At 49.2% G+C, this 23,939-nt stretch overlaps 1 protein-coding gene across 1 annotated transcript in view; it reads right to left on the reverse strand.

Annotated features, from left to right (window-relative positions):
- Nucleotides 1–23,939, reverse strand: part of MSI2 (musashi RNA binding protein 2) — a 209,584-nt gene that overhangs the window by 69,855 nt on the left and 115,790 nt on the right. Inside the window, 1 exon segment of the mRNA XM_039563174.1 lies at nt 12,092–12,140. Coding sequence (XP_039419108.1) covers nt 12,092–12,140 — 49 coding nt within the window.

The following is a 23,939-nucleotide window of genomic DNA, read 5'->3' on the forward strand; positions in this document are numbered from 1 at the left end:
CTCCCTCAAAATGTATTTTCAAATCTTTGCTGGCATAATTGATCCTAATTATTATAAGCACTAGATATTAAATGCATTCCTCCATGCAATGTGGCTTCAACTGTGGGCTTTCAGCAAAGTCTATTGTATAAATAAATGACTGGATTTCTTATTCAAAAGCTTCAGATGTGACAGTATTAATTCTGATGCAAAGTAGCCACGCAAGTCAAGATAAAGTCACTACCTGCCACTACGGCTTTATTTTTGAGGTGATTTTCATAATTTCTGGTTTAAAAAAGAAAAAAAAAACAGCTTCCAAAATAACTGGAACAAAAATCTTCAGGCCGTTACCTAGAAAACTATCATTAAATCATTTGTTCAGTTTTTATTAGTATCATTGTAATTAAAGGGAATCATATTTCAAAAACATCTCTTCAACAGCACTTATCAAACCCCATCCCTGCAGCCTATCAATTAGGATTACAATAACCTCGCTCCCTTGTTGCCTTTGCCATTAGCATTTTGATTGAATGGCTGTTGAGAAGTGACTGGTACCAGAAGATTGTGTTCACAAAGTAACGTTTCTTTATTCGCTTCCATTGAAGCTTGTCTAGTTGTCTCCAGTTCCTACTCAAAAGAGACAAGACAGTTCCAAAAGCAGTAATTTTGATGCAGGATTATTTTTTTTTTCTTCTCAGCGAGGTGAGATAGATTGGGTTAGGCTGGACACAAATGCTATTCAATCACCTGACAACAGATTTGGGGGCTGCTCTTGGCTCTGACCTCGACACGCTCCAACCCTCGAACTCCCGGAGAGGTGTCAGAGCAGGAATGGCCCCAGCTACGTCCCCAACACCTGGGGAACACCCACAGGCCTCTGCAAACGCCCTTTTGAGAGATTCAATAAATAATAATAATAATTTAAAATGCATGAACTACTTGGGGAAGTTTTTGGCTATGTTTATTGCTAGTAGTACTGAATGTAAAAGGCAACAATTTGTCAGCCAACCATGGGCACTTTGGGAATCTAAGGCAGAGAGCGGAGTTCTCCAGCCATAATAACGGCACTAACGAAGGATGGAGCAGCACCGAATGTCATCAGGAGGGGATGGATGCATTCCACCACTGCCATGAATTATAACAACCAGAGTTCATTAAATCTACCACATTAAAATAAAAATGACCTGCCATGTCAGACAGGTCTATTTACTGATATTCCCACTGCTGATGCCTCCCCTGATAAATCACATTCCGCAGCACAACCAGCAGCTATCCAAAAACATTTCAATTACTTGGATGTGTTGGTAACTCCAGCAGTGCTGGGTTACCCTACCAAAACATCACAATCCCAAAGTTCAGTGGGACAGCTTCGAGGAAAAAATAAAGTGACCCCTATGGGTTCCCTCTGCTCCCCGTGCGGCTGCGGGGACAGTCACTGGGTTAATATGGAATTCAGAAGGGAAGGACGAGAGGGGAATGTTCAGAGACCTCTGGCATGGCTGGGACGGGGCTGGCACTGACTCCTGGCAGCACCTCCACCCCTGTGAAGGTGTGGTGCTCCCAAGGCCACAGCGTTCCCAATGCCAACACAGCACCTGGCTGTGAGGGCAGGGGTCAGTCCTGCTGTGCTTCCTCCCTCTCCTCAGCCTCCTCCATCCCAACCCAGCTCCTGCACTCCTCGGGAAGGCTCTCCAGAGCCTCTCTCCTCCAGCAGCTCCGTCTCTGCTGGCAGGCAGCCAGGAGTGTGTAATGGTGCCAGGTAGCAATTTCATTTTTAAAATGCTCTTATCAAAGATTTAAGGTGAAAGATAAGAAGAGCACACTACATCATCATAAAGGAAACATTGTATAAGGCATAGTATTTTACAAATCAAAACAGTTATCAAAATGAAAAGGTATGAATATAAAAACAAATGGAGCCTGTGCTGTGGAGAGGAGGGGAGGGAGCTCTGGTTTCGGGGAATTGATCAAATTTCAGGTTTTCTTGACAAGTCTCAAAGCCTGCGAAGAACGGGAGCAGCGACACTTCCACTGTCATTTTAAAACAGAAATAAAATGTCAGGTACATTTACAGAGAGCATATACACACACACTTATTTATATGACTTTTCATATAAATAGATCTATAAATATAGATACATATTTTTCATACCATTACCCACGGCTGTTGGGTGCTTTTATCAAAGTCATCTGACCTGGAAAGCATCTGTTGTTAATACCACTGTTTTATTATTTATCAAATCCATTTCTTCATAGAATGACTAATTTCATACCCACAGCTGCTCCCATCTTCCCTCTGCAGCTGCTCGTTCCCCGGGCAGCCAGGCAGGTTTGCAGCCCATCTCCAGCTCCCACCACCTTCCTGCTGCTCCCAACCCCTCCTGAACCACAGGGGCAGGTATGGAACTGGCTCTGTGCTCCTGCCCTGTCAGGATGGAGCAGAACGAAGCCAAAGGGCCAGGAGAAAACCTGTGGGATACCACCAGGGGTGGGAGAATGGGAAACAAATCCCACCCTTCTGTAATCTGATTTTTTTTTTTCCTGCAATTGCACCCAGGCAGCACAAAAGCAAATATTTTTACCTTTTTATTAGTTTGGGTTTAGGGCAAAGAGGAACAGAGCTGCTAGAACAGGACCAGAAATGGCAAAAGCCAACCCCCTGCCAAGACTTAAAGTGATTTTAGCTCATCCAAACTCCCTGTGAGCTGACGGGGGAATATCTGTTGCCACAACGAAGGAAATTCTCCTGCCAGGCTTCTCCCTAGGGATCCTGCCCTAATTTCCAGTGCTCTGTGGAACACATGTGTTCACATGTGACTCCTGCAGTGGGTAAGGAGGAAGATCTCCATCACCAGGGCATTGCTGTGACTGAAGTCAACCTCTCAACTCCCACCTGACTTATACTGGGGCTGGCAACAGCCCCAGCGAGAGTAAATAGGGAGAAATGGCTTTGTGGTCAAAGTGTGAGCCACGAACCCAGCCTAGATCCATGCTCAGCGTTTTCATTCCCACATCTGACCTGGGATTCACTGGGATGACGCAGGGCTCCATTCCCTACACAGCTGGAAAGGGGTTTGGAATCACTCACGGGAGGGCTGAGGAGGATTAACGGTACTGGATCTCTTCACTCCTGATTTCCTCCCACAGCAGAGAATTCAGGAAGCTCTTGGCACTGGGAAGGTGTTTTAAAATGGGGAGCAATCACTGAGTTACTACTCTAGCTGAAGGTAGTTTTCTGGTCCAGAAAACACTCAATAAATTAAAAAGATAAAACCCACAACCCAAATGTGCCGACCTGCAGTTTTCTGAAAGAAGCCGTTTTTCAACTTATTCTATCGGATCCAGTGAAAAAAGCACCAGATGTTTTTACTTCAGCTTATATATACAAAAACCACATAGCATAAGCAAAATCACTCCATGCCAGGACATATTAATCAAACTAATTAAAGAAACCTTCAATTTCCACCCCCCTGACAAGCCCTCCTTTGGCAACAGAGTCACTTGCAGCTTCTGCCTTGCAGAAACAACCCTGGGAGCAATTGCTGCTCCCCCAGGAGGGACACACACTTGAGCACATGTTCAGGTATCTGTACACCTGTGCATCTACAGCTCGGATGAGCATCCCCCCCCGAACTCCCAACACTTTTAACGTGCAGAAACAGAACCCCAGCCAGGGATGTGAGGACAGGGGAGAACAAGTGGCGGAGCCTGCTCTGATGGAGGCTCAGGGGCAAAAGCTTCGTTACCAGCGTTATCTGTGTAACCTCTGTTTCTGCTGAATCTCAAGATTTAGGGGATAGAGGATGTGTTATCTGTTTAAAAAAATCACCAGGAGGTTTTTACATATGGCAATGACCTTGTGCAATTAAAGGCACAAGGGGCCCAGGCGCAACGATGGAGGCGACTCAGTCCAGGGCGACAAACCAGCCCCTTCTCTGCAACATCCTCCTCACCTTCACTGCGAGGGCTCCAAAAGATTCATTATCAAACTCAACCAAGAGAAAGCACAGGTCTGTGAAAAACAAAAGCTCCCCCTGTGCACGCTGGAGAGGACTTGCCCAGTCTGCTCCCTGTGATCCACTGGGAGAAGGAATCAACACACCAGGGAGCGAGTGAGGCAGCGTCTCTCCCCATTTTCATATCACATTTTTGGGCACGTTGCGAGGAGCTGCCTGTTTTCTCAAGGTCACCATGCTGATTTTAATTCTGCCTGTTGTATGCAGACTGCCCGTCTATGGAAATGCTGCATTTTGTTCTCCCGTTTCTGGCCTTTCCTCAATTAACATTTCCAAACAGTCCCACAAGGCTCAGAGTGCTCCTTGCTAATCACTTGGCTCCTGCATTCAGGAAGCAAAAGGGGTTGGGTTCCATCAGCTGGGTAGATTCATAAGCAAGAACTTATTTGTGGCTTTTAGGGTTTCTTTCTGCTCAGAGATCATCAGGATTTGTGCTAATTTCTCTGTCACTCAAGCTGGCTGCTCGGCAGTGACACTGAGAAGGCAAACTGAGCTCGTATTAAATGACCTCACTCTCAAGGCAGCCTCAGCCGGGCACACGATGTGGTGTCTCTGACACAAGCTCACCCCCTGCAAGCGTGACAGAACCATGATCATCATTTAGAAAACTTCTGAAATATTTGCACAATGCTCACTTTATGTTTCCTCAAGAACCTTGCAGAGACCAGGTGGCTCTGCTGATTTCCTCTGCCCTCTCCAGTACAACTGTGGTTTAGCTGCATTGGTATTGATGCACTTCAGGACTAAGTGAATGAAGATTTTTCTCTTCAAGACAAAGACCATGAACAATAGTTCCATGGGAAGGAAATGCCTCATTCCTGCCCGTGGTCCTGCCCTGAACACCACAGACACCTACAAGAGCAGCACTGCCCTCTCCCATCTCTGTGCCTCTGCTTTCCCACCTGCGGCATCAGGATATCAGCCTCGGATCTGCAAAACCATCCTTTACTGCACCCCAGAAAACTCAACTGATATTTGAAAAGCTGTTTAAGATCCTGTGCACAGGTGCCACAGAAGATGCTGCATTTCCCCAGACAGTTGTGCACTCTGAGGCTCCTTCCTGAGCTGTTCCATCCTGGGGAGGGTGAGCGCTGGGGTCTGAGCCCTTCAGCCACCATCTCCTCAACCTGCACAAGGGCTGATTGAAAGGATGCTGGATAAATCCAGGTCAGAAAGGTCAGGCTGCACAGGGCTCTCCTTCTGGGCACAGAGAATTAAGTGATTTCTTCACCTGTGATGGCCATGAAGACAAGATACAAATGAGTTTACAACCTGACTGTTCTTTACAACGTGCTTTTAAGTTGGTATTTAACGTAAAGTCTCTGATACTGGAGGTTCCAAATGAATTGTTGGGCTGAGTTTGCAGCCTTTACTGGAGGCTGGAGGGATTTTTTTTCCTAATCAGTATTACTATTGCAGTTTGTTTGTTAAACAAGAAAATAAAAACACCAGCCCCTTTCTCGAGTGCTGCTGCAAGTGGAGCCTCTCCCCTTCTTCAGAGAAAGCATCCACAGGCATCTCTTCCTTGGGTGCACCCCAGCCAGGGCAGCTGCTCGCTCCGTCTCGTCCTCTGGATGGAATTTTCATTATGGGTATAAAATTAAGCAATAAGGTCTGACAGACAGTCCAGAGCCGGGCAATTATTCCAAGCCTCAGGTGGCATTATCCAGCGTGAGGCCAGGGGCAGGATGACTGTAACCACCTGAGACGTTCCATAATCGCCTGGAAAAGCGTGGCCAGGAGCCTGATTTGCTATTCCAAACTGGAGCCCGCTGGGATGCGGGGCTCACACTGGCCTGTGTTTATTTTTACACTTCACATCAGGTGCACCAGCCAGGAAATTAAAAGACAAGGGAGATGGATCCAAGAATTGGCAGCTTTTCCTTTTTGTTTTGTGTTTATTAACACCAAAGCAGGGAGCAGGACAGAGCAGGACAGAGCTGGGCGAGCCACGGGCATGGCACTGCCCCAGAACAGCTGTCACCCTGCCCCTGGGGGACACTCACAGTCCCCATCACCTGATGAGAGCCTAAGGGCAACAAACTGGTGCCAAATAGGAAACTTGGGAAGTGGCCCCCAGCCCTGAGAGCAGAGCAGCTCTCCTCATGCTGCTGCCATCCCAGCTCCTACCCTGGATCCCCCAGCCTGGAGAACTGGTGACACGGAGCAGAGATGTCAGGGCTGCTCTGCAGCGCTGCAGCCGTTAATGTGTTTAAGAAATGAATATTTATAAGGGGGGATGTAATATTAAAAACACACACATATAAAATATTAACATGGCACATGTCACTGCTGCAATCTAAACAGACAGGTGTGACTGATGGTGTTCACTGATAGGTGTGTAAATGGTAAATAACATTAACTAATGAATCTTCACAGCCCTCACGTGAAGTTTAGAAGCAAATATTTGCTTAAAAATTGCTCCAAACCCTCTGTGTGCAGCTACTGCTCCCCGATCCTCCGGAGAAGATGAACACTCCTCAGCTCTGTCACCAAGGGTTAAATCTCTCCGTTGCCAGCCCCAGGTCCCTGGGATGGATTTCACGGGGAGGGAGCGGTGTGGAGCCAGAGCTTCCCGCAAAACAACCGCACTCTCTGGAGTCCCATTTATGAAGTGATACAGCTGACAGGGGAATAAAAGCCCATCTCATCTCGGAAAGCAATAACAATAACACTGCCTCCATTTATAGCTTATGTCACACTTTTCATCCAAAGCCCTTAAAGCACTTTCTGTTTTAAAAAAACATCATCACCGTGTCTATGGATGCTTTTCCCCAAATCTGTGGGTCAAACCTGCTGGAGCAGCTCTCGCTCAGCCCCAGCCTCCTAAAAAGCACAATCTGTGACCTGAGGGAAGGCTCCCTCTGACCAGTTCTAAGGATACTCGGTGCTATAGCCAGGCTGCTGCCAAGAAAAGCTACTCTCAAAATGACCAAATTAGGCAATTATTTCTATATATTTTAACTACTCTTTACTCAAAACTGCCTGGGGACGTATTTTTAAATGCACATGACCTTGCCTGACTTGAGGGAGATGGCGATAAACAAATAATTGCAGTGACTTAATTATATTTATATCTCATCTATAAAAATATCAATTATAACCTCAGAGATCAGCTCCAGAACCAAGGTCCAGCCAGACAGAACACAAAAGGCTATTTTTTCTCCTCAGAAAAGCCTCCTCCTTCACCAAGGCACAGCTGATATCTCTCTAACAGCACCACTCCTGTCTCTCCCAATAAACACAACCATTACACCAACTGCTTCCACCTGGACAATTACTTTCATGCACTGGAATCTGCTGGATGGACATGACCCTCACCTTCCTCCTTGAGAGCGGAGCCCGTGGGAAGGATGGGAGAGCCCCTGTGCTCTGGGGTGTGGTTTTAGTGCCATGGGGGGCACCAACCTCTCAGTCTGAGTTCTGTGGGTTCAGATCAACCCCCAGCCTTGGGCACAGCAGTGTCCACGATGCCATGCGTGGGTGCCAGCGGTCTCCTGGTGTCCCGCTCAGGGCATGGTGGGCACCTCCTGCAAGGGCCTGGGAGCCAGAGGGATGCTCACCCATCACCCAGCCCCAGGCACACCCAGGTGCCCCCCAGCCCCTGCCTGGGCACCCTCCTTGCAGCATGGGAAGCAGGGAGAACTCTGCATCAGCTGCAGAAACCCAAGTGACCGCAGAGCTCTGCCGCCATCAGCGTCTGTCTCTGGATATGGTTTAACCCCTAACATGTAGGATGTTGTCTGCACCCCACAGACAGCCTGCCTCGCTTTAATTTTGTTTAGTTTTAAGATTAAAGGACTCCAAATCACAGGCTGTCACTTCCCTCCTCTCTCTGCTGCCATCCTTAACTGTGCAAGAGGGTTAATTGATATGAAAATAACTCTGGGGGCTGGACGGCTTTGAAAAACATATAGTATTACACTCAATACCCGCAATTACAGCTTGGGGGATTCAGTCACTCAACATCTTAGGCTTTTTGCGAGTCCAAGATGTGGGGCTGCTGGGATGCAGGTCCTGGACAGCTTCTGGGGTGGCTGAAGGCTGCAGGCACCCATGGAACAAGCACAGGCTGGGCAGGGATTACCCAGGGCTGGGACCAAGAGCGTCCCACTGAGATACAGAACCACTGTACCCCCTTCTCCCGGCCTATCTCTACCTCATGCTGGGATCAACTCAGGACAGGCTGCTCTTGCACCCCTCAACTGATCTAACTGTCCCTTCCCTCCTCTTCCTCCACAAGCAGCCTGCTGGTCTGGTGCTTTTTCTCAGCTTTGCTGGAAACAACAAACCCTCCCTGGCTGCGGGATCAGGATCGCCCGGCGCAGCAGAGCCCAAGGGCACGGCCCCCACCCCAGCACACTGAAATGCTTCCTGGAGCTCCTCTCCATAATGAAGTTAGAAGGACATCATCATCCTGCCAGGCTCCCTTCACCCCCAAAGATCAATAACTAATGCTGGACTCTAGATTTTATCTGCACTTTGCAAGGGTAACAAAATAACACCACCCTCTTTTTTTTTCTTTCTTTCCAATTACTGAATCCTTTCAAGATTGACCCAGTAATTTTCAGCTCTATGAAATTTTAGGCAGTGAAGAAAGTGACAGAAGTGATCTGCCAGAATGTTGGGAGAACTTATGTGTGTGGTTTTTAGAGGAGTGCAGAAATACAGTAGTACAGAAATAGAGGATCACCAATGCTTTCTTTCCAAAAAGAAAGGGCACCTAAACAAGCTGACCCAGGGATATTTATCAAGTGCTGGTTCTCTGTGTGCCCACTGTCACAGCCAGGAGAACCCTTGGAAGGAGACATCCCAGTGATTATTGGGATTGTCTTGCCTACAATACTCCAAAATTAACCACTCCAATTAAACTCTCAGATTTTGCAGCCTGCCTTTAATACAGCTAAATAGATCAGCATGAAATGTAAGAGCTGAGTCTTATTTTCCTTAGAGAACATCCAGGAATAGCTGGACATTAACATACTCCAGCAGAGGCACAGCATGACTGGCCTGATGGCATTTTTAAGGTTATAGAATCATAGAATCGCTGAGGTTGGAAAAGACCTCCAAGATCAAGCCCACCACAGAGGCAAAGTGCTCCATGCCAGGCACGAAGTTTTATTTTGGGTGGGGTTTTCAATCCAGGGTGAGCAGTTTTGAAAATCCCTCTTCCTCTGCCTGGTTCAGTCTCTGCATTTCCACCAAGCAGAGCTGGTGCAGGTGAGTTACACACTCCCCAAATACACACACAGGAGCAACACACACGTGCCAGAATTATGTCAACAAACCCTCTCGATTTGCTTGCAAGGAAATTTATCTCGCCTTCTAGCAGTAGGGAGTGAATTTTAATCCTTTTCCCTTTCCGTGCCCACGATGATTATTCCAGGCATAGACTAACGACAGCAAACCACAGCGGATATTTTATCTGCCATTCCTCTTTCCCGTGGCTAATTTGAAGATACAGATTGCAACCCACAAGTGGTTTTAAGAATTGCCATTAACACTGTTGCTGCACACTACCGCATTTTAAACATGCTTCCAACACAATCAGAGTGTCACAATTTGTAAAATCTGGGGTGATTTTATTGGCAGTCGAGGCGGCAGAATTCACTTCATCACCACAGCCCTGAGCCAGTTCATTAGGCTGATTAGCGTAGCTACCTGTACAGAGCAGGAAAAAATGCCACAAAAGGCTGGATAAATTCAAGCGTGAAGATGAAGAGGACTCTTACTCTGCCTTTTACACTTGATTTTTCCTTCCACCTGTACTTTGCAGGGGTAAGGACCCAGAGCTCAGTCCTCTCTCTCCTTTGGCAGCTGTGCAGCCCCTCGGCACCGTCCGGGCTTCCCCAGTCGCAGGATTTTTGGCTAATCCCAGCAAACAGGCAGCATTGTCCTTCAACAGGGTAAGCCTGTTCCCTGGGATACAGCCTCCCAAACAGAGCTCACTCTCCTGGATGCCAGAGAACTCCCTTCTTTGCCAGGAGAGGGACTCCAGCCCACCCTGTCCCCAGCATGACAGACCTGGGTGCAGAGCCTGACTCTGTGGAGCACAGGGGAGGTTGTGGGGTAACATCACATTGGCATTTGGAGCCTGCTTTGGTCCTTTGGGGCTCATTACCCAGGTTCAAACCTGCAGGCTCCCTGGCACACTGCTGCAGGCTCCCCAAAGAGCACAGAAACGCTGAAGCAGGGCTGCTAGAGCAGAGCTCAGCACTAGCAGAGCACAGACACCACTTGCCGTGCCCTCCCACCTCGGGAAGTGCTTACAGCAGCACAGAGCCACTGGCGGGGGACAGAGCAGGGGTCACCTTGAGGAACACCAGACAAGCATCCTGCAGAAAGCACAGGAAGGGCTCACACACCACTGCTCTGCTTTAATGTCCCTGCACAGCCTCCCGCCCACCCCGGCAGCAGAGCCTGGGCAGAGCAGGCACAAGGTGGCTCACTGCAGGCACAGCCAGGTGGGAACCCAGCTCCAGGATTTTGGACATTTCAGCAAATTGAGACTACTTCCACCTGTCTCAGAGGCCAAACCTGCTGAGTACATGCCTTGCTGGGACCAGACCCCTCAGCTCTCCTTGCTCCTAGACCACAGAGCCATGGGGCCCTTGTGCCCAGCACCAAAGCTCCACATCAGGCAGCTTTTGAACGCAACAAACAACGTGCTGACATCCTGAATGGAGAAGAGTATTTATGGCCCGTTTAAGGGTGACTGCGTGGAGAAGGGTGGAAAATTCCCTGGACATAAAAGAAAGTTGTCAGGGGTTGAACTTTTCAACCTAAGTAAGAGCTTTAAACAGGTCCCTGTTACAAATGGATAGGCACTGGCTGTTCACACACCCTCTGTGGCTCGGAAAAGCTGATCTTCCTGAGCAATTCTTGTGCTCACTGCTGAACTTTCCAGGGTACTATGATCCCTGACTTTGGAGAGGAATCAGTGCCTGGGAGGGAGCTGCTGGAGGGAGAGGGAGGGAATGCTATCCCGGAGGCTTGCCTGACTCACCCAGCCATCTGCTCACACTGAGTTTCTTGTTACAGCAAACATCAGAGCAGTGAGGGTTCAGAGCACGCTGGGGTCAGCTCTGCTGACCCTGTGGGGAGATGAAGGTGAGGGGAGGCGGCTGTCCCCCTCTCCCCTTCCCGGGGCTCCCATCCTGGATGGGCACAAGCTCCTTCCCACCCCCTGGCAGCCTCCCCAGACCACTTAGAGCAGCTGCCACCTCCGTGCCTGAGACAACAACCAGATCAACCCCGGGGCCGGAGCCAGCGGCAGCCCCGGCGCCGAGCCCGCGCCGTCGCACGGGGGCAAGAGCCACGCGCTGCCTCCCAGCACCACGGCAGAAAATCCATCTCCAGTGGAGGGCAGGGAACTGGGCCTTGGGGCCTGTCCCCAGGGCAGCTCCTGTTGGCTGCTCCCAGCAGAACGCAGTGCTGCCAGAGCTCGGGAATGCAGAGGGAATGGGAACAGCTCTCTGAAAGGCACAGCAGCATCGTTTATTTCCACTGAAAAGAATGGCCGTGACAGAGAAAATAATCCTCAGCTCCTCTTCACAGAGCTGTACAAGGAATGATGAAACCTCGTCTCTCTCGAGAAATATGTGCAGAGAAATTCCTCTTCTGGAGATCCTGCTTGTTTAGAGCTACCACCACCGGAGGACGAGCAGCCCTCACTCAGTTTCACAACTCCAGCACACTTGAAATCCCAGTGGATGGCTTTAGCACCTTCATTTCCTGGTGTTTCAGCTTAACTGGCCTTATGCCCAGCTTAACTAATGCCAGCCACCTCGGTACAAACCCGCTGCTTCCCGGCAGCCTCAGCACATCCAGCTCCACGGGATTTACCCTCTCCAGGGAGCCTGACAATGGTCCTCCCAAAGTAAGGTCATTAGACTGACCAGGAAAGTCACTTCTAACAAGAAAATCCGGTGCATGAGGCATGCCATGCCAAGCAGCCCCTCCCTGTGCTACCTGCAGGACAGAGGGATTTAGCACCATGGATTTGGCCACCAGCTCATCACACTGAATGCGGTTTTGGCTCCCCCATGCAGAAGCTGCCACAACACTGCAAGGTCAGAGCTCCCAACCCCTCTTACCTCTATGCCTGTTGGTCGTCTTGTCAAACATTAGCATGGCATCCTCTACCTGCAAGACAAAGAGGGGAGAGCTGTGCTTTAACATACGCTGGCAACTTGAACTCAGCACACACACCAGGGAGGGGGGACACAGCAGGAGCAGCCTGGATGGAGCAGAACTCCTTGGTTTTGGCCAGAGGCAGCTCCTCATTTTGGAAACCTGTTGCTTTCCCCCTCCCGGCCCTGGCTGACATCTGATCCTGAAGCGGAAAAGTGACCACTGAAAGTGTTGGCCCTAAACAGCCAAATATTTCAGCAGCTCTTCCATTTCACATCAGTCCCTGGCCGTGCCTCATCTCCCTTTTGCAGGGAGACAAGAAAGGGCCAAGGGAGGAACTGTGGATGCAAATCAAGCCCATGACTTCTCCAAATTAGAGACACTGTCTTGGCTGAGAATTAGGTTAAAAGAGGTATGAGCAGGGTAAAATCTGGTCAGCCAAGAAAGGTATTCAGAGGTTTTCAAAAGGGCCTTTGAAAAGCTGGAGGAGAGGGAAGAGGGAGGAGGGAGGAAGTTTAATTCGCATCAGGCTCGGCATTTCCACTTCAGAAGAGAGATGACTGATGAAATGTATTGAAGTGCAACCAAATTGCTTTCAACTTTCATTAGGATTTGCATGATTTATTCCACCTCCATTTAATCTGTGCAGCCACACCTAAAATTTTGCACTTATTGCACAAGGATATTGTGCTGGGGTTGATTTCCCAGCATTATCACACCTTGAGCTGGTGCTCTGAGGCTGCAGGAGCGGGGGCAGGTGGGTCCCGTGTGCCACCAGACACGTCCTGGGCAAGCTCTGAGATGAAATTACAGACTTGCAATTCCCTGTTGTAAACTCAGGGATGATGAAAACCTGTAACAGTGAATTGCAGAAGGTGTTGCAGGAAGGAAGAAGAACTTTAAAGAAAAGGTTTTATCCTCTAAAGGATCTGCTGCTTGGCTGGGGGGTGTGGCTTTGGGACTTTTGTTTGAGGTTTTTGGATTTTTTTTCCACCGGTAATTTTTCTGTACTTCCTTGTGCTTGCATTCTGGCTTTCTATGAATCATTTGTTTTAGCTGAGTGATTACAATGCAGTTACACGCTCTCCTCATGTCACAGTGTGCCACCAAAGGTCTCCCTGTCCCCCCAAATGCCCTCTTAGGCAGCAGACAGACATCCAGCCTATGTCTGTGAAAAATTACATCTCAACCTTGGCTGGGCAGAAGGAGTTTGGGAAGGTAGTGAAAACACAGCTTGAACCTCCTGAGTTTCTGAGGGACTGAAATATGTTTCAGGAGACAGCAAAAAAAACCAGTGCAGCAAAACTTTATGTGATGCCTAAAATTCATCTGAAAACCTGTTTCTCCCCTAAGTTGTTTGTAACTTTTTTAGTCAAAATGGTTTGCAGAAAGTGCTAGCAATGGCCTGAGAAAGTGCAGAACTACAGGTCTCCTGATACCCATCTTGGCTGAGACCTAAAGATGCTGATGCACTGAAAAACCCAAACTGCATTAAGCACAGAGCCGTTTGTCCTGCTGTCTCTGTCTTCCCTCCAAGGGGGAAAACTCACCAGGATGAGCAATACCAGGAGGCAGATAAGGACCAGGCTGCCCTTCACCCTGCTTATCTCTGCTCCAGGGTTATGTTTGCTCAGCTATCTTTATTTTTCATTCTCACAGGTCTTGGCCTCACTAGAACCAAAAATTACACGTTGCACCTGCTGCCGTTTCCTGGGGCATCGCAGCTCCCGGTGCCTCCTCGGCCCCCGCACCAGCCACACTCTGTCTCTACTCAATCCCTGATGCAAAAGGTTTAGTATCAAACTTTTCTGCCTCCAGAGCCTGGAGAGCTCTTGGATGCCCAGGAACACAGACGCAGCAGCCCAAGGAGGTCCCCTGTCCCCCGACCCTGCATGGAAGCTCTCCAGGCTGGACCCACACCGTCCTGCCAAAATGACACCTCCTCCCGCAAGGACGTTACTGAGGACTTCAAAAAGGCTGCTGTGTTGGTTAGGGGGAGAAGACATGTCAGGTGAGGCACAACATGACTCTGCTCTCACTCCAGCATGGCCACGTCTCAGCCGCTGCTGGCAGCAGCGCCACAGCCCTGAACCTCTTGTGCAGCCGCATCCTGCTCCTCCAAGAGCTGCCAGGGCAGAGGAGGGGCTGGTCCCGGCACCAGACCAAGCACTGGAGGGGCGAGGGGCTCTGGGTGCAGCCCCTGGTCACACTGGGCTCTGCAGTTCCTGTCCCTTCTCCCACCTGTCCAACCCAACAGGTCTCCCCCCAGTCCTCTGGGCAAACACGGCTTTGTGCCATGTGTACCAAGCTGGAATGATGATCTTGGCAGAGACCTTTTTTATGCAAATAAATCCCTATTAGCAGTAACAAGCACAGGCTGCAGGGGCTAATCCAGGAGGAAGGTTTCCTGGGGCCCCGAGGAGCACAGGCACCCTGGAGCGGGCGCTTCCCCCCTCCAGCAGCACCAACTGCTGGGATCAGGGCCGGGCACCAGCTCCCTGAAAAAGGGTCAGCCCTGACAGTCCACATATGAAACCTGCACGGGGGGAGCGTCTCTGCAGCTGAGTTCAGACGTGGCCCAAGTATGCCTTGAAGAAAAAATAATCAGTGGGGTGTTCTTTGAGCCAGCTGGTGCCCTTTCAACAATGTCTAATTGGTTATCTTTTCTCTTTCCTAAGGTCAGAACATTTTATCTCCGTCTCTGCCCTTTCTGTGCTTACCCCACCCTGCGTTATTTTTTAGGGCAGCCATTGTAGCAGAAGAATAGCCTCTTTCCTCCATAGTCCGGTGACACAATGAGACTTCTTGAAACCTCCTGAATAGATAAAGTGCAGTGGCAAAAGGAAAATTCTATTAACGCTTTGCAAAATAAAACATCTAAGAGCTGGTGAGACAAGCAGGAGAAGAAAATCAATATGGAGAGGGCAGTGCGCTTAGAAAAACTTTTCACCAGTTGCAAAAAGGTGGCAAGGGTATGGGAGGGAGGGGGGAGAGAAACTTATTAATGCAGAAAACCCATCAATGGTATGGAAATCTGGCAGAACAGCAAGAACTCAAACTAGAAGAATTTGAATATACAAAGGGCTGAATAGAATGAGCAAACCACACTGCCTCACACACACAGCCCGTTTCTCACGGTTCTCTGTGAAGCAAACACAAGCGGCTTGTTCAAGTTTTCATCAAGGAGAAATAAGGGACACAGTCAAGGTAACCGGCAGTAAACCCTGTAGTAAGCAAATTGATCCCTATTTCAGGGGAAGGGAAAAAAAAAACAACCCAAAGCTGAAACTCAAGTACATTCAGGGGCTGTGACTGCCCAAGTTAACCCCCTCCTCCAGCCCCTTGCTCGCCCAGTGTTTTAAAGATAAAACTGCAAGTTTTCCAGGTCTCATCTCAAAACATGCAGCTCACACTCTGCATGCAAGAGACAAGGAAGGTTTTTCCAGGGTTAGAAGCAGGACTGGAAGACGGAACTGTCACCTGCAAAGCTTGACCATCACCCATCACACGCTGCCTGCTGGACCCTCAGCCCCAGCGAAGCCCTGGAGGCATCAGCACCGGAGGGGGAGGCTGAGCCACATCCACCAAACTCCCAGCCTCACTCAGATGGAGCGTGGCTCAATATGGAAGCTTAGAGGAGCTGATTAATCTGGACTCATTCTGAGCATCAGGTGAGTGTTACAAAATGAACAGTCTTAGGGTAACTAAAAAAAAAGATGAAAAAGGCTTGCCAGTGAACCCCAGTTACAAATGGACACTTAAGGCCCCCAGACTCCTCTGTCCCAGCACAGCCCATCCATACAGCCAATGCAGACCCAGTTTCTTACATAAAGCCTAACTAATGGGCTTCAGTTTATTTAACTTCTTTTTTTTCCAATCCACTTGGGGCTCTGAGAAAAGGAAGGCCTCTACCACTTCATTACTCACTGCCTGGAAGGAGGAATAGGGGAGAATAGGAGGAAAGAAAAAAAACCTGGAGGAGCCAAAAGCTTTAATAATCCTAACAGTTCCCAGGGTTATTTAAAATATGCCCAACTAGTTCACAAAAGGCTCCACGGAGATAAATGTATTTGATTTTCTTCCACTTTAATGGAGGCATACATTTAAAGCAACAAAACCAGGGTGACCTAAATAAAATGACTATTAATTGTACTCAGAAAGGCTCTGAATTTAATGCAAGTGATCTAGCCCAGCACAAGAACACACAGTATTCTCCAGTCCTTCCTCCTACTTTCCTCTTTAGGATTTTCAACTCCTCTTTTCCACGAGGCAGCAGGAGCTGATCAGACCCAGCACAGCCCACAGTCACTCACACTGGAACCAACAGGCTGAGTGCCCTGCAAAACCCAGCAGTAGCTCCCGAAGAATCTGGAGGATGTTGCTGCAGAAAATGGAGCATGGCGCTGCCACCGAAAGTAGAAGGACCAAACCAGGTTTTTTTCTGGAAAACTTTAAGCTTCATTCTGTATCTCTCCAACTGCGCAATGCCCACATGGACACAGACCCAAGAGGTGCCCACGGACACTCCTTGTGAAGCCAACATTGCTGTACAGGGCACCTGTGTGCGCGGGAGCAACACCCGCCACCGTTTCCACACCTCCGTGTTCTGGTTCTCCCATTTGAATCAAGTTTACTCGCTGAGTAAAACTTCCACAATGAAACCCCCATAACTACACTGCAGGGACACGCAGCAGCCTTTATGCCCCCTCATCCAGCCCAGGGAGGCTTTTCCTGATCCAAACCCTGAGTCTCCAACACACCCAGAGCAGGTTGAGGTGTTCCTGTGCTCCCCACTAGTGCCCCCCTGGGATGGAGGGGTTGTTTTCAGCACTCCCAAGCAGATTTGGCACTATGTTCTCCATCCCTTCACAAAGAATTAGGGCAGACAAATGGAATTACACCTGGAATGAAACACGGTGGCAATTCCAGCTGGGTCTGGGGAGGGAAGGAATTACTGAAGGACAACATTCAGCCCCACACAATTTGGTTGTGACTCTACTCCCTCCATCCCCGACTTGAGAACTTTACAGGTCTATCATCTCTTCTGTTCTCTCAAGAAAGGTGTGCTGGATACTCTGGTCTAATTCCTCAAATTATTTATCCACACTGTGCAACTCCTCCGATATTTTGTTTTCTGAAGCAGAAAAACCTCTTAGCTGCCAGTGAACTGTCAGGTGCTGTTATTTTAAATGCGCATGTGAAATCCAAGCGTCGGCAACACACTCCTGCAGATTTACAACCTCCCCCCACATAAATTAAGACAAATGTCTATTGCATGGCAGACAGTTTGAAATGGCTCCCCCACACCGGGCCTCTGGGCTTGATTACAACAGAATTAAACAAAGAAACAAATTATTCCCCCTCTTTCTGTCACACACGCTCCCCTCCTCCCAGCACGGCTCTGTCTCCTGCCCCAAGGCTCCCCCAAGCCCCCCTGACCATCACCCAGGCTCCTTCAGCACTGTGTCCCAGCATGGATGATCACACCAGACCCAACCCAGAGCACGGCTGGTCCCTCTGCCACCACCCCACCACGCTGGTCCCATCCTGGGCAATGCTCCAGGGAGCAAAGCGGGGACCTCCAGGCTGGGAGTGCTGCTCCAGTTTCCTGAGGTAACCCTGGCTCCCAGCTCCCTGGTGAGGGATTCACCTCCTCCGTGGACCAGGCACGATGTGGGTCCTGTTCCCCAGGGTGCTGGAGGCACAGGGTGAGGTCCCTGGCTGAGCCCTCCCCAGTGTGCAGAGGTGACAACTTCCCAACCGCGGGCTGACAGATTATGCACCACGATAACAATCAATACCATACTGTGCAAGCACAAATTCCAGTGCTAGCAATTTTTCCCCCCAGCAGTCAAGGCTTTAAAAAGTCTTCTTCAGCAATTATAGCTAATAAAACTACAATTTTATTCAACACACACATATCATTGTAACTAATTTTGCTCCATCAGGGCTGAAATTAAAACAGTCATTCAATCACGTTAATCTCGGGGCTTGCTCACCAGCCGTGACATGGCAAAGAGCATCCCCAACGCTTGCCAAAAAGCACTGTGGCTACTGTTGGACTTCAAAATGCTCCTGCAAAACACGAACACGTTACTCAACACTTACTCTACCAAGGGGGATGTAAGAATGACTAATGCTCTCCAGAAAAAACAGCTTTCCACAGCAGGACAAATTAAACATGACTTTGTAGACAATTTCTCATTAATTCCTTCTCTGGCATTAATAACATGGAGTATTGATGAAAGCAAAGCTCCCATCAAGTTATTAACTATGCGAGGACTCTTGGAGTGTTCCTTTACCTGCTGTCTTGGCTGAGAGCTTCCCTTGTGCCCCACAGATTTCTAGCACATGCTAGCTAACAACACCGATAAGGAACACAGCTTCTTGCAAAAAACCCACCAAACCAATGAACAACTCAGAAACAAAAACCAGTTCTTTCCTCAGCACCAGGGCCTGTAGCAGAGAAGGTGGTGAGAAGAGGTAGGGAAAGAAGGAAGGCCAGTGCCATAAGGTAATGACCTCTCCAGCAGCAGAATGGCTGGGAGTGGATAAACTCCCAGGGACACTTCTCCAGAAGGATACACCCACACATCCAGGGAGAGACACTGGGGTCCCTGCAAGAAAATGGGACAAACCAAACCACCCTGGGAGTCAGCTCATCATCCTTCAGGCATGGGCAGCTCCTCTGCTGAGGAGGGGTCCCTCATGTCCCAGTTACCTGCAACACCAGGTATTCCAGGGATGCCTTTCACTATGAAAATCAGGCTGAATACAACACAGAGAGCCAGAGCTCCTCTCTCCCAGCTGCAGGGCATGCGTTTGTTGGCTGTGCTTTTAGGGAACAGAAAAGCTGCCTCGTCAGAGCAGAGCCTGGGCGGGGGTGACTCTGCAATCAAGTCCCGAAGCCAGGTCTAATTGCCCAGAACGATCCCTGCCCGCAGCACAGGCAGCTCTCCTCCCCTGGGTCTCCTTAGCTTGACGGGAAAATAGGTTCCAGTGCTGCATCTCTGAAATGGATTAAGAGAGTCAGGAGCCGGCACCGAGACCGCGGCTCGGAGAGCGCAGGAGCCGGAGGGACATCCCTGTCCTCCTGCCCTTCTCCCAGGCCAGCAGAGCTGCAGGGAATGAGTGTCCAGCTGCAGTTCCAGTGCTCTGGGATCCTGAGGGTACAAGTGGTACACTCAACCACCCTGCAGCAAGGACCTGAGACTCAACTCCTCAAGATCACCACAAACTCACAAATCCCCAAGGATGGGGTGAACAACCTTCCAGGTGCTGATAGAGCCCTTCACTGATGGACAACTGCACCAACAAACTTCAGATTTCACCACAGAACAGCAGTGTCCTGCTGAGAACGGGCAGGGACGTGGTACTGCCCAAAGGCTCACGGCCTCAGTCTCTCTAGGGACAGCAGCAGGTCCCAGAGTGCCACCACCCAGCACTTCCTACATGCCTGAAATTGCTCTAGACGGTGACACAGATGGCACATGTCATATAAGCAAATCAAGGGCTGCCACGATGACACATTTTGTACCCATCAGCATAACACACACACACTGACCTGGCCACAGACAGAGGTGCCACAGCAGCTAAAACCAGTCATTCAATCTGAAACTGGGGTTAAATCACGGAGCTCCTGCTGCCGCCCTTCCCCGGAGAGGCAAGAACAGAATCCTGTTCCAAACATCTGCTGGAGAGCATCCAGGCTCCCTTACAAACACTTAATTCACCCTGCCTCAAAACATCCTTGTGTTTTACCCATCTAACAGACAAGGAAGAGGGTGGGACTAGAAGGGAAATTGAGTTACAGGCGTTTTAGTGACCCGCACGTGGCCCCAGAGCCAAGCACCATCCTGGAACTCTGCCTTCAGTTCCCTGCTGGCATTGGGGGATCCCCCTCCCACACTGATCCTTCTCCATCTGTTTGTTGAGGCCCCCATCTCCCTACACATGTGCACATGCACATACTGTGCATTATTTTCTACAAACTTCCCCAAAACCAGAACAACTTTTGGCAAGTGTTTTCTTCTGGGATCCACAACTCACTGAAGAACCCAAGCTCCATCATCCTGCTCCATGTGCCCTCCTCCCCACCTGCCCGAAGGAGCCACCACCAGATAAAAACCCGAGGCAAACCCACACAAGGGCTACTTTTTAAATGCATGCACAATAATTTTAAACTGTTTTTTTGGGGCTCACACTGGAGCTGTCGGGTTTTACAGGTTTAAGCTTCTGATGCTGAAAGGCTGGAGAACTTCTGCTCTTTGGAAAGCAAAGGCTGAGAGCTCCATGCAACTGCATCACTTAACTGAAACTTAAATAGATCAAATATCACACGAGTCAACAACACCAAAGCTCAAAGGAGGTCAGCTCCTTTACTTCCTCGGGTGCTCTCAGGCCACATCTCCCCATCCAGGTAACTGCTTGAGGGGTGCCGTGGGGCAGGGCAGGACCCATCTCCCCCCCTCTGGCAGCGCAGGCAATGCCATCACTGGAACATTGCTCCTTCAGCATTCCAGCCAGCCAGGTGCGAGGCATTGGTGATTTTACTTTCACGGAACATTAGGCACCGTCAGCAGAAATAATTCTTCCTCCCTTCACAGTGCTCGTTTGCATATTAGTGCTGCAAAGTTGCAATCTGTTTTCTTTTCCAAACAATACTTTGGAGGTGCTGCCCACCAGGCCTGGACAGCACTGATTCTGGAAGTGCCAAGGCTGTTTCAGCCCCAGCCAGAGGAGGGGCAGCTTCCTCTCATGATGGGCTTTAGCCACACTAAGCAGTGCCACTGCCTGGAAGGCCAAATTTAAACACAGGTCCTCCTTTCTGGCTGCAATGAGAGGGACGTTGTCATTTCATTTAATCACAGCACCAGTTCAGACTCTGCCTCTCTCCCAGGCTTTGCTGCAGCCACAGCACTCAAGCCATTCTGGGATTCCATGAATAACCTGTGGGTTTTCACTGTGCCCTGAAGCCATAGGGCACAGAAACCCAGCCCAAAGCCTTCCCTACTAGTGAGAATACTGAGAAGAACTCTATTCACAAGAAACCCAGGGTGTTTTCACAGATGCCTTTGCAGCAGAGTCCCAGGGCAGGCCAGACTCAGGGACACAGATCTGATTAAGAGACATCCTGAGCAAAGTAACAGGATCGGGTTTAAAGAGCTTCCTGCTGCCCTTTCGTAAATACCTGCTGAATAAGTGTGAAGATAAGACAAGGATTGCATTACGAGGCTTCCTGATGCATGAAGGGCTTTTTATTGCCCAGATTTGACAAAAAAAAAAAAAAAAAGGATGAACAATTGCCACAGCCAGCTCCAGCTAAAGGCTCAGCTGCAGAATCAAACTGCAGTTTATTAGCAAAGGAAAACTCATCTAAGTTCTCTTTGACTGTAATGAAAAAAAGTTTCATTTTATTTCCTGCTGGATCCTTTTTCCTTTTATTGCTCTTTTCATATACTGACTTGCATATTAAGGAATATTTTTCCAGGGCTGTTTGTTCTAAGCAGAACTGTCCTCCCTTGTTTTTCCACCCCGAATCAAACACAGCCTATCTTTCTACATTTAGGGATTTTTTAATTTATGGAAAAACCATTAGCAAACCAGACCCTTGCTGTGACAAGTGTCGATGATGCTGCATTCAAGAAGGCATTATTTGTTGGCCTGGGGGTCCAAGCCCACCCTCCAAGCCTGGCTTTGCAGCAAGCAGAGAATGGCGGCTGGGGCAGAGGACTCTGCCTGTGCAGAACACCCCAAATCCTCCCCCCCGGTGCAGGCTGCTAACAGGGTGAGTGGTCAGAGAACTATACTGACTCTAAACTCATTACTCTGGTATTTATCACTTTTTAAAAACGACTTCCAGGCTGCTGGAGCAGAGTTCCCCCACACAGACACGCTGCTCGCTCCAGCAGCTCACAGCACCCACGCACAGGAAGTGATTTTCCCACTGCCACAAATTAATGATAAAAACAGGAGAAGACAAGTCCCTGGCTTTGCTTTCAGAACCTGCTTGGACAGACCAGAGCTATGAAACAGCCAGAGCTGGGGATGTGGATTTCCCTGAGCTCAGAGCCCCAGCACATCCCAGCATCACCCACACTACAGCCAGTTCAAGGGAGGAGAAATTACCGACACGAAGCATTTGCTCTGATTTCTGCTGTTCAGGGGTCTGGACTCCTCTTTACTCTTAAAATACCACAGTTAGTCTTGATGAGAGGGCAGGAGCCCAAAGCACTTGAGGGATGAGTCTTTTAAGGGCAGAAATCATCATTATGGTAACTGTGGCCACAATCGCTGCCACTGCCCGGCGGTCCCGGTTTACAGAACGGGGAGCACGGGACATGAAATACCACTTCCATCACCCAGGACCTCAGGACACTTGCTGCAGCCTGGCCTTCCCACCTGAGCTCAATCAGGGCACTCAGACAGGAACACCAGTTTGGGCTGCTGGGATGGGATTTTAATGCACCACCCTTGATTCTATTCCCTGCAGCTCCACCCCTTCCCACTCTCTGGTCAGGCTCAGGAGCAAGCCATAATAAATGCTGGGAAAGGCAATCCTTCAGGAGAGCAGGCTATTAAGGCTGAATATAATATTCAAAAGAAAGCAATTAGTGGTGCTGCTGTGCTGGGCACAGCTCCTCTCCCTACGTCCCTCCCCAGCCCTCCGAGGTGCGTGCATCCCACTCTGCCCCGGTGTCATCCTGCTTGGAGAGGGACTGAACGCCCAGAACAACGGGTACTGATGGGTAAATTGAGTTTTTACACGTGTCAACAACGCCAAATCTCATCAGCTTGACAGAGCCTCACCCAGGCATCTGAAACCAAGGTTCAGCTGCAATTTTTAATTACCCCTGGACGGCACGGGGATTACAGGGTAATCACCGAAGCCGGGATCCTGGAACCACAGTGCTCCTCTTTCAAAGCCTGCTACAGAAGGAACAAGGGTTTCTGTTGTGAGAGGGTTTTTTTGTTGCTGAAGTCAATTCAACCTCCCGCAGCTACTGACATCACCAAAGTGATTTCTGTGAGAAAGAAGTAATTTTCTTTAGTTTATAAATGAAAATTTAAAAAAGAACCCTACTCCCCCACACTTATTATCTGTGTAACAAGGGTTCAGGGCACAGGCAGAGGGAGAACTGTCCGTACAAACACAAGATAGTTGAATAATGCTTTACATGTGAAAATGGCCCAAAGTTTTCCAAAGGTGCCATTTCCATCTGTGTTGAACCTGTGGTGGTCACATGCACAGGACATGCATCTTTTCTCCTGTCTGCTCCAGACTCCCCAGCCCCCAGATTCCGCCTCCCTGCAACCCATTCCCCAGGGAAGCTCCCACCTTTTCACTCCTTTTTCTCCCCAGGCCCTGGAGAACAATCCCGGCCTCCCTCCTCCCTCTCCACAGGCCCAACAGCTGCCTTTGAACGGCTTGTTTGAAACCTCTTGGCTTCAAACACTTTTTATTTCTTCCCCAAAAGCTATTTGAATGGATTATATCCCAGTGATGAATCTCTCCTAGAAACACGACAAGAGCCTCTTGAATCACGGCAAACAGGCTCAGTAAATCAAACAAACGGCAAAAACGGGCAAAGAGAGGATTTGGGTGTTAAAAATGAGGTGACAGGTCCACACATCAATCCCTCCTGACTGACAAGATGTCCTTCCAAGATGGGAGATAGATATTTTTTAACTTCGCTTCCCTGACTCCACATTATTTCACCAAAATAACGCCAGATACAATAATTAAGCTGCGATCTCGGTGGATTGTTCACAATGATAATTCCACCTTTGTAATTCAGTTTCAAATAAACC

Source organism: Corvus cornix, chromosome 19 (assembly GCF_000738735.6).
Source record: "Corvus cornix cornix isolate S_Up_H32 chromosome 19, ASM73873v5, whole genome shotgun sequence".
Classification (NCBI taxonomy): Eukaryota; Metazoa; Chordata; class Aves; order Passeriformes; family Corvidae; genus Corvus; species Corvus cornix.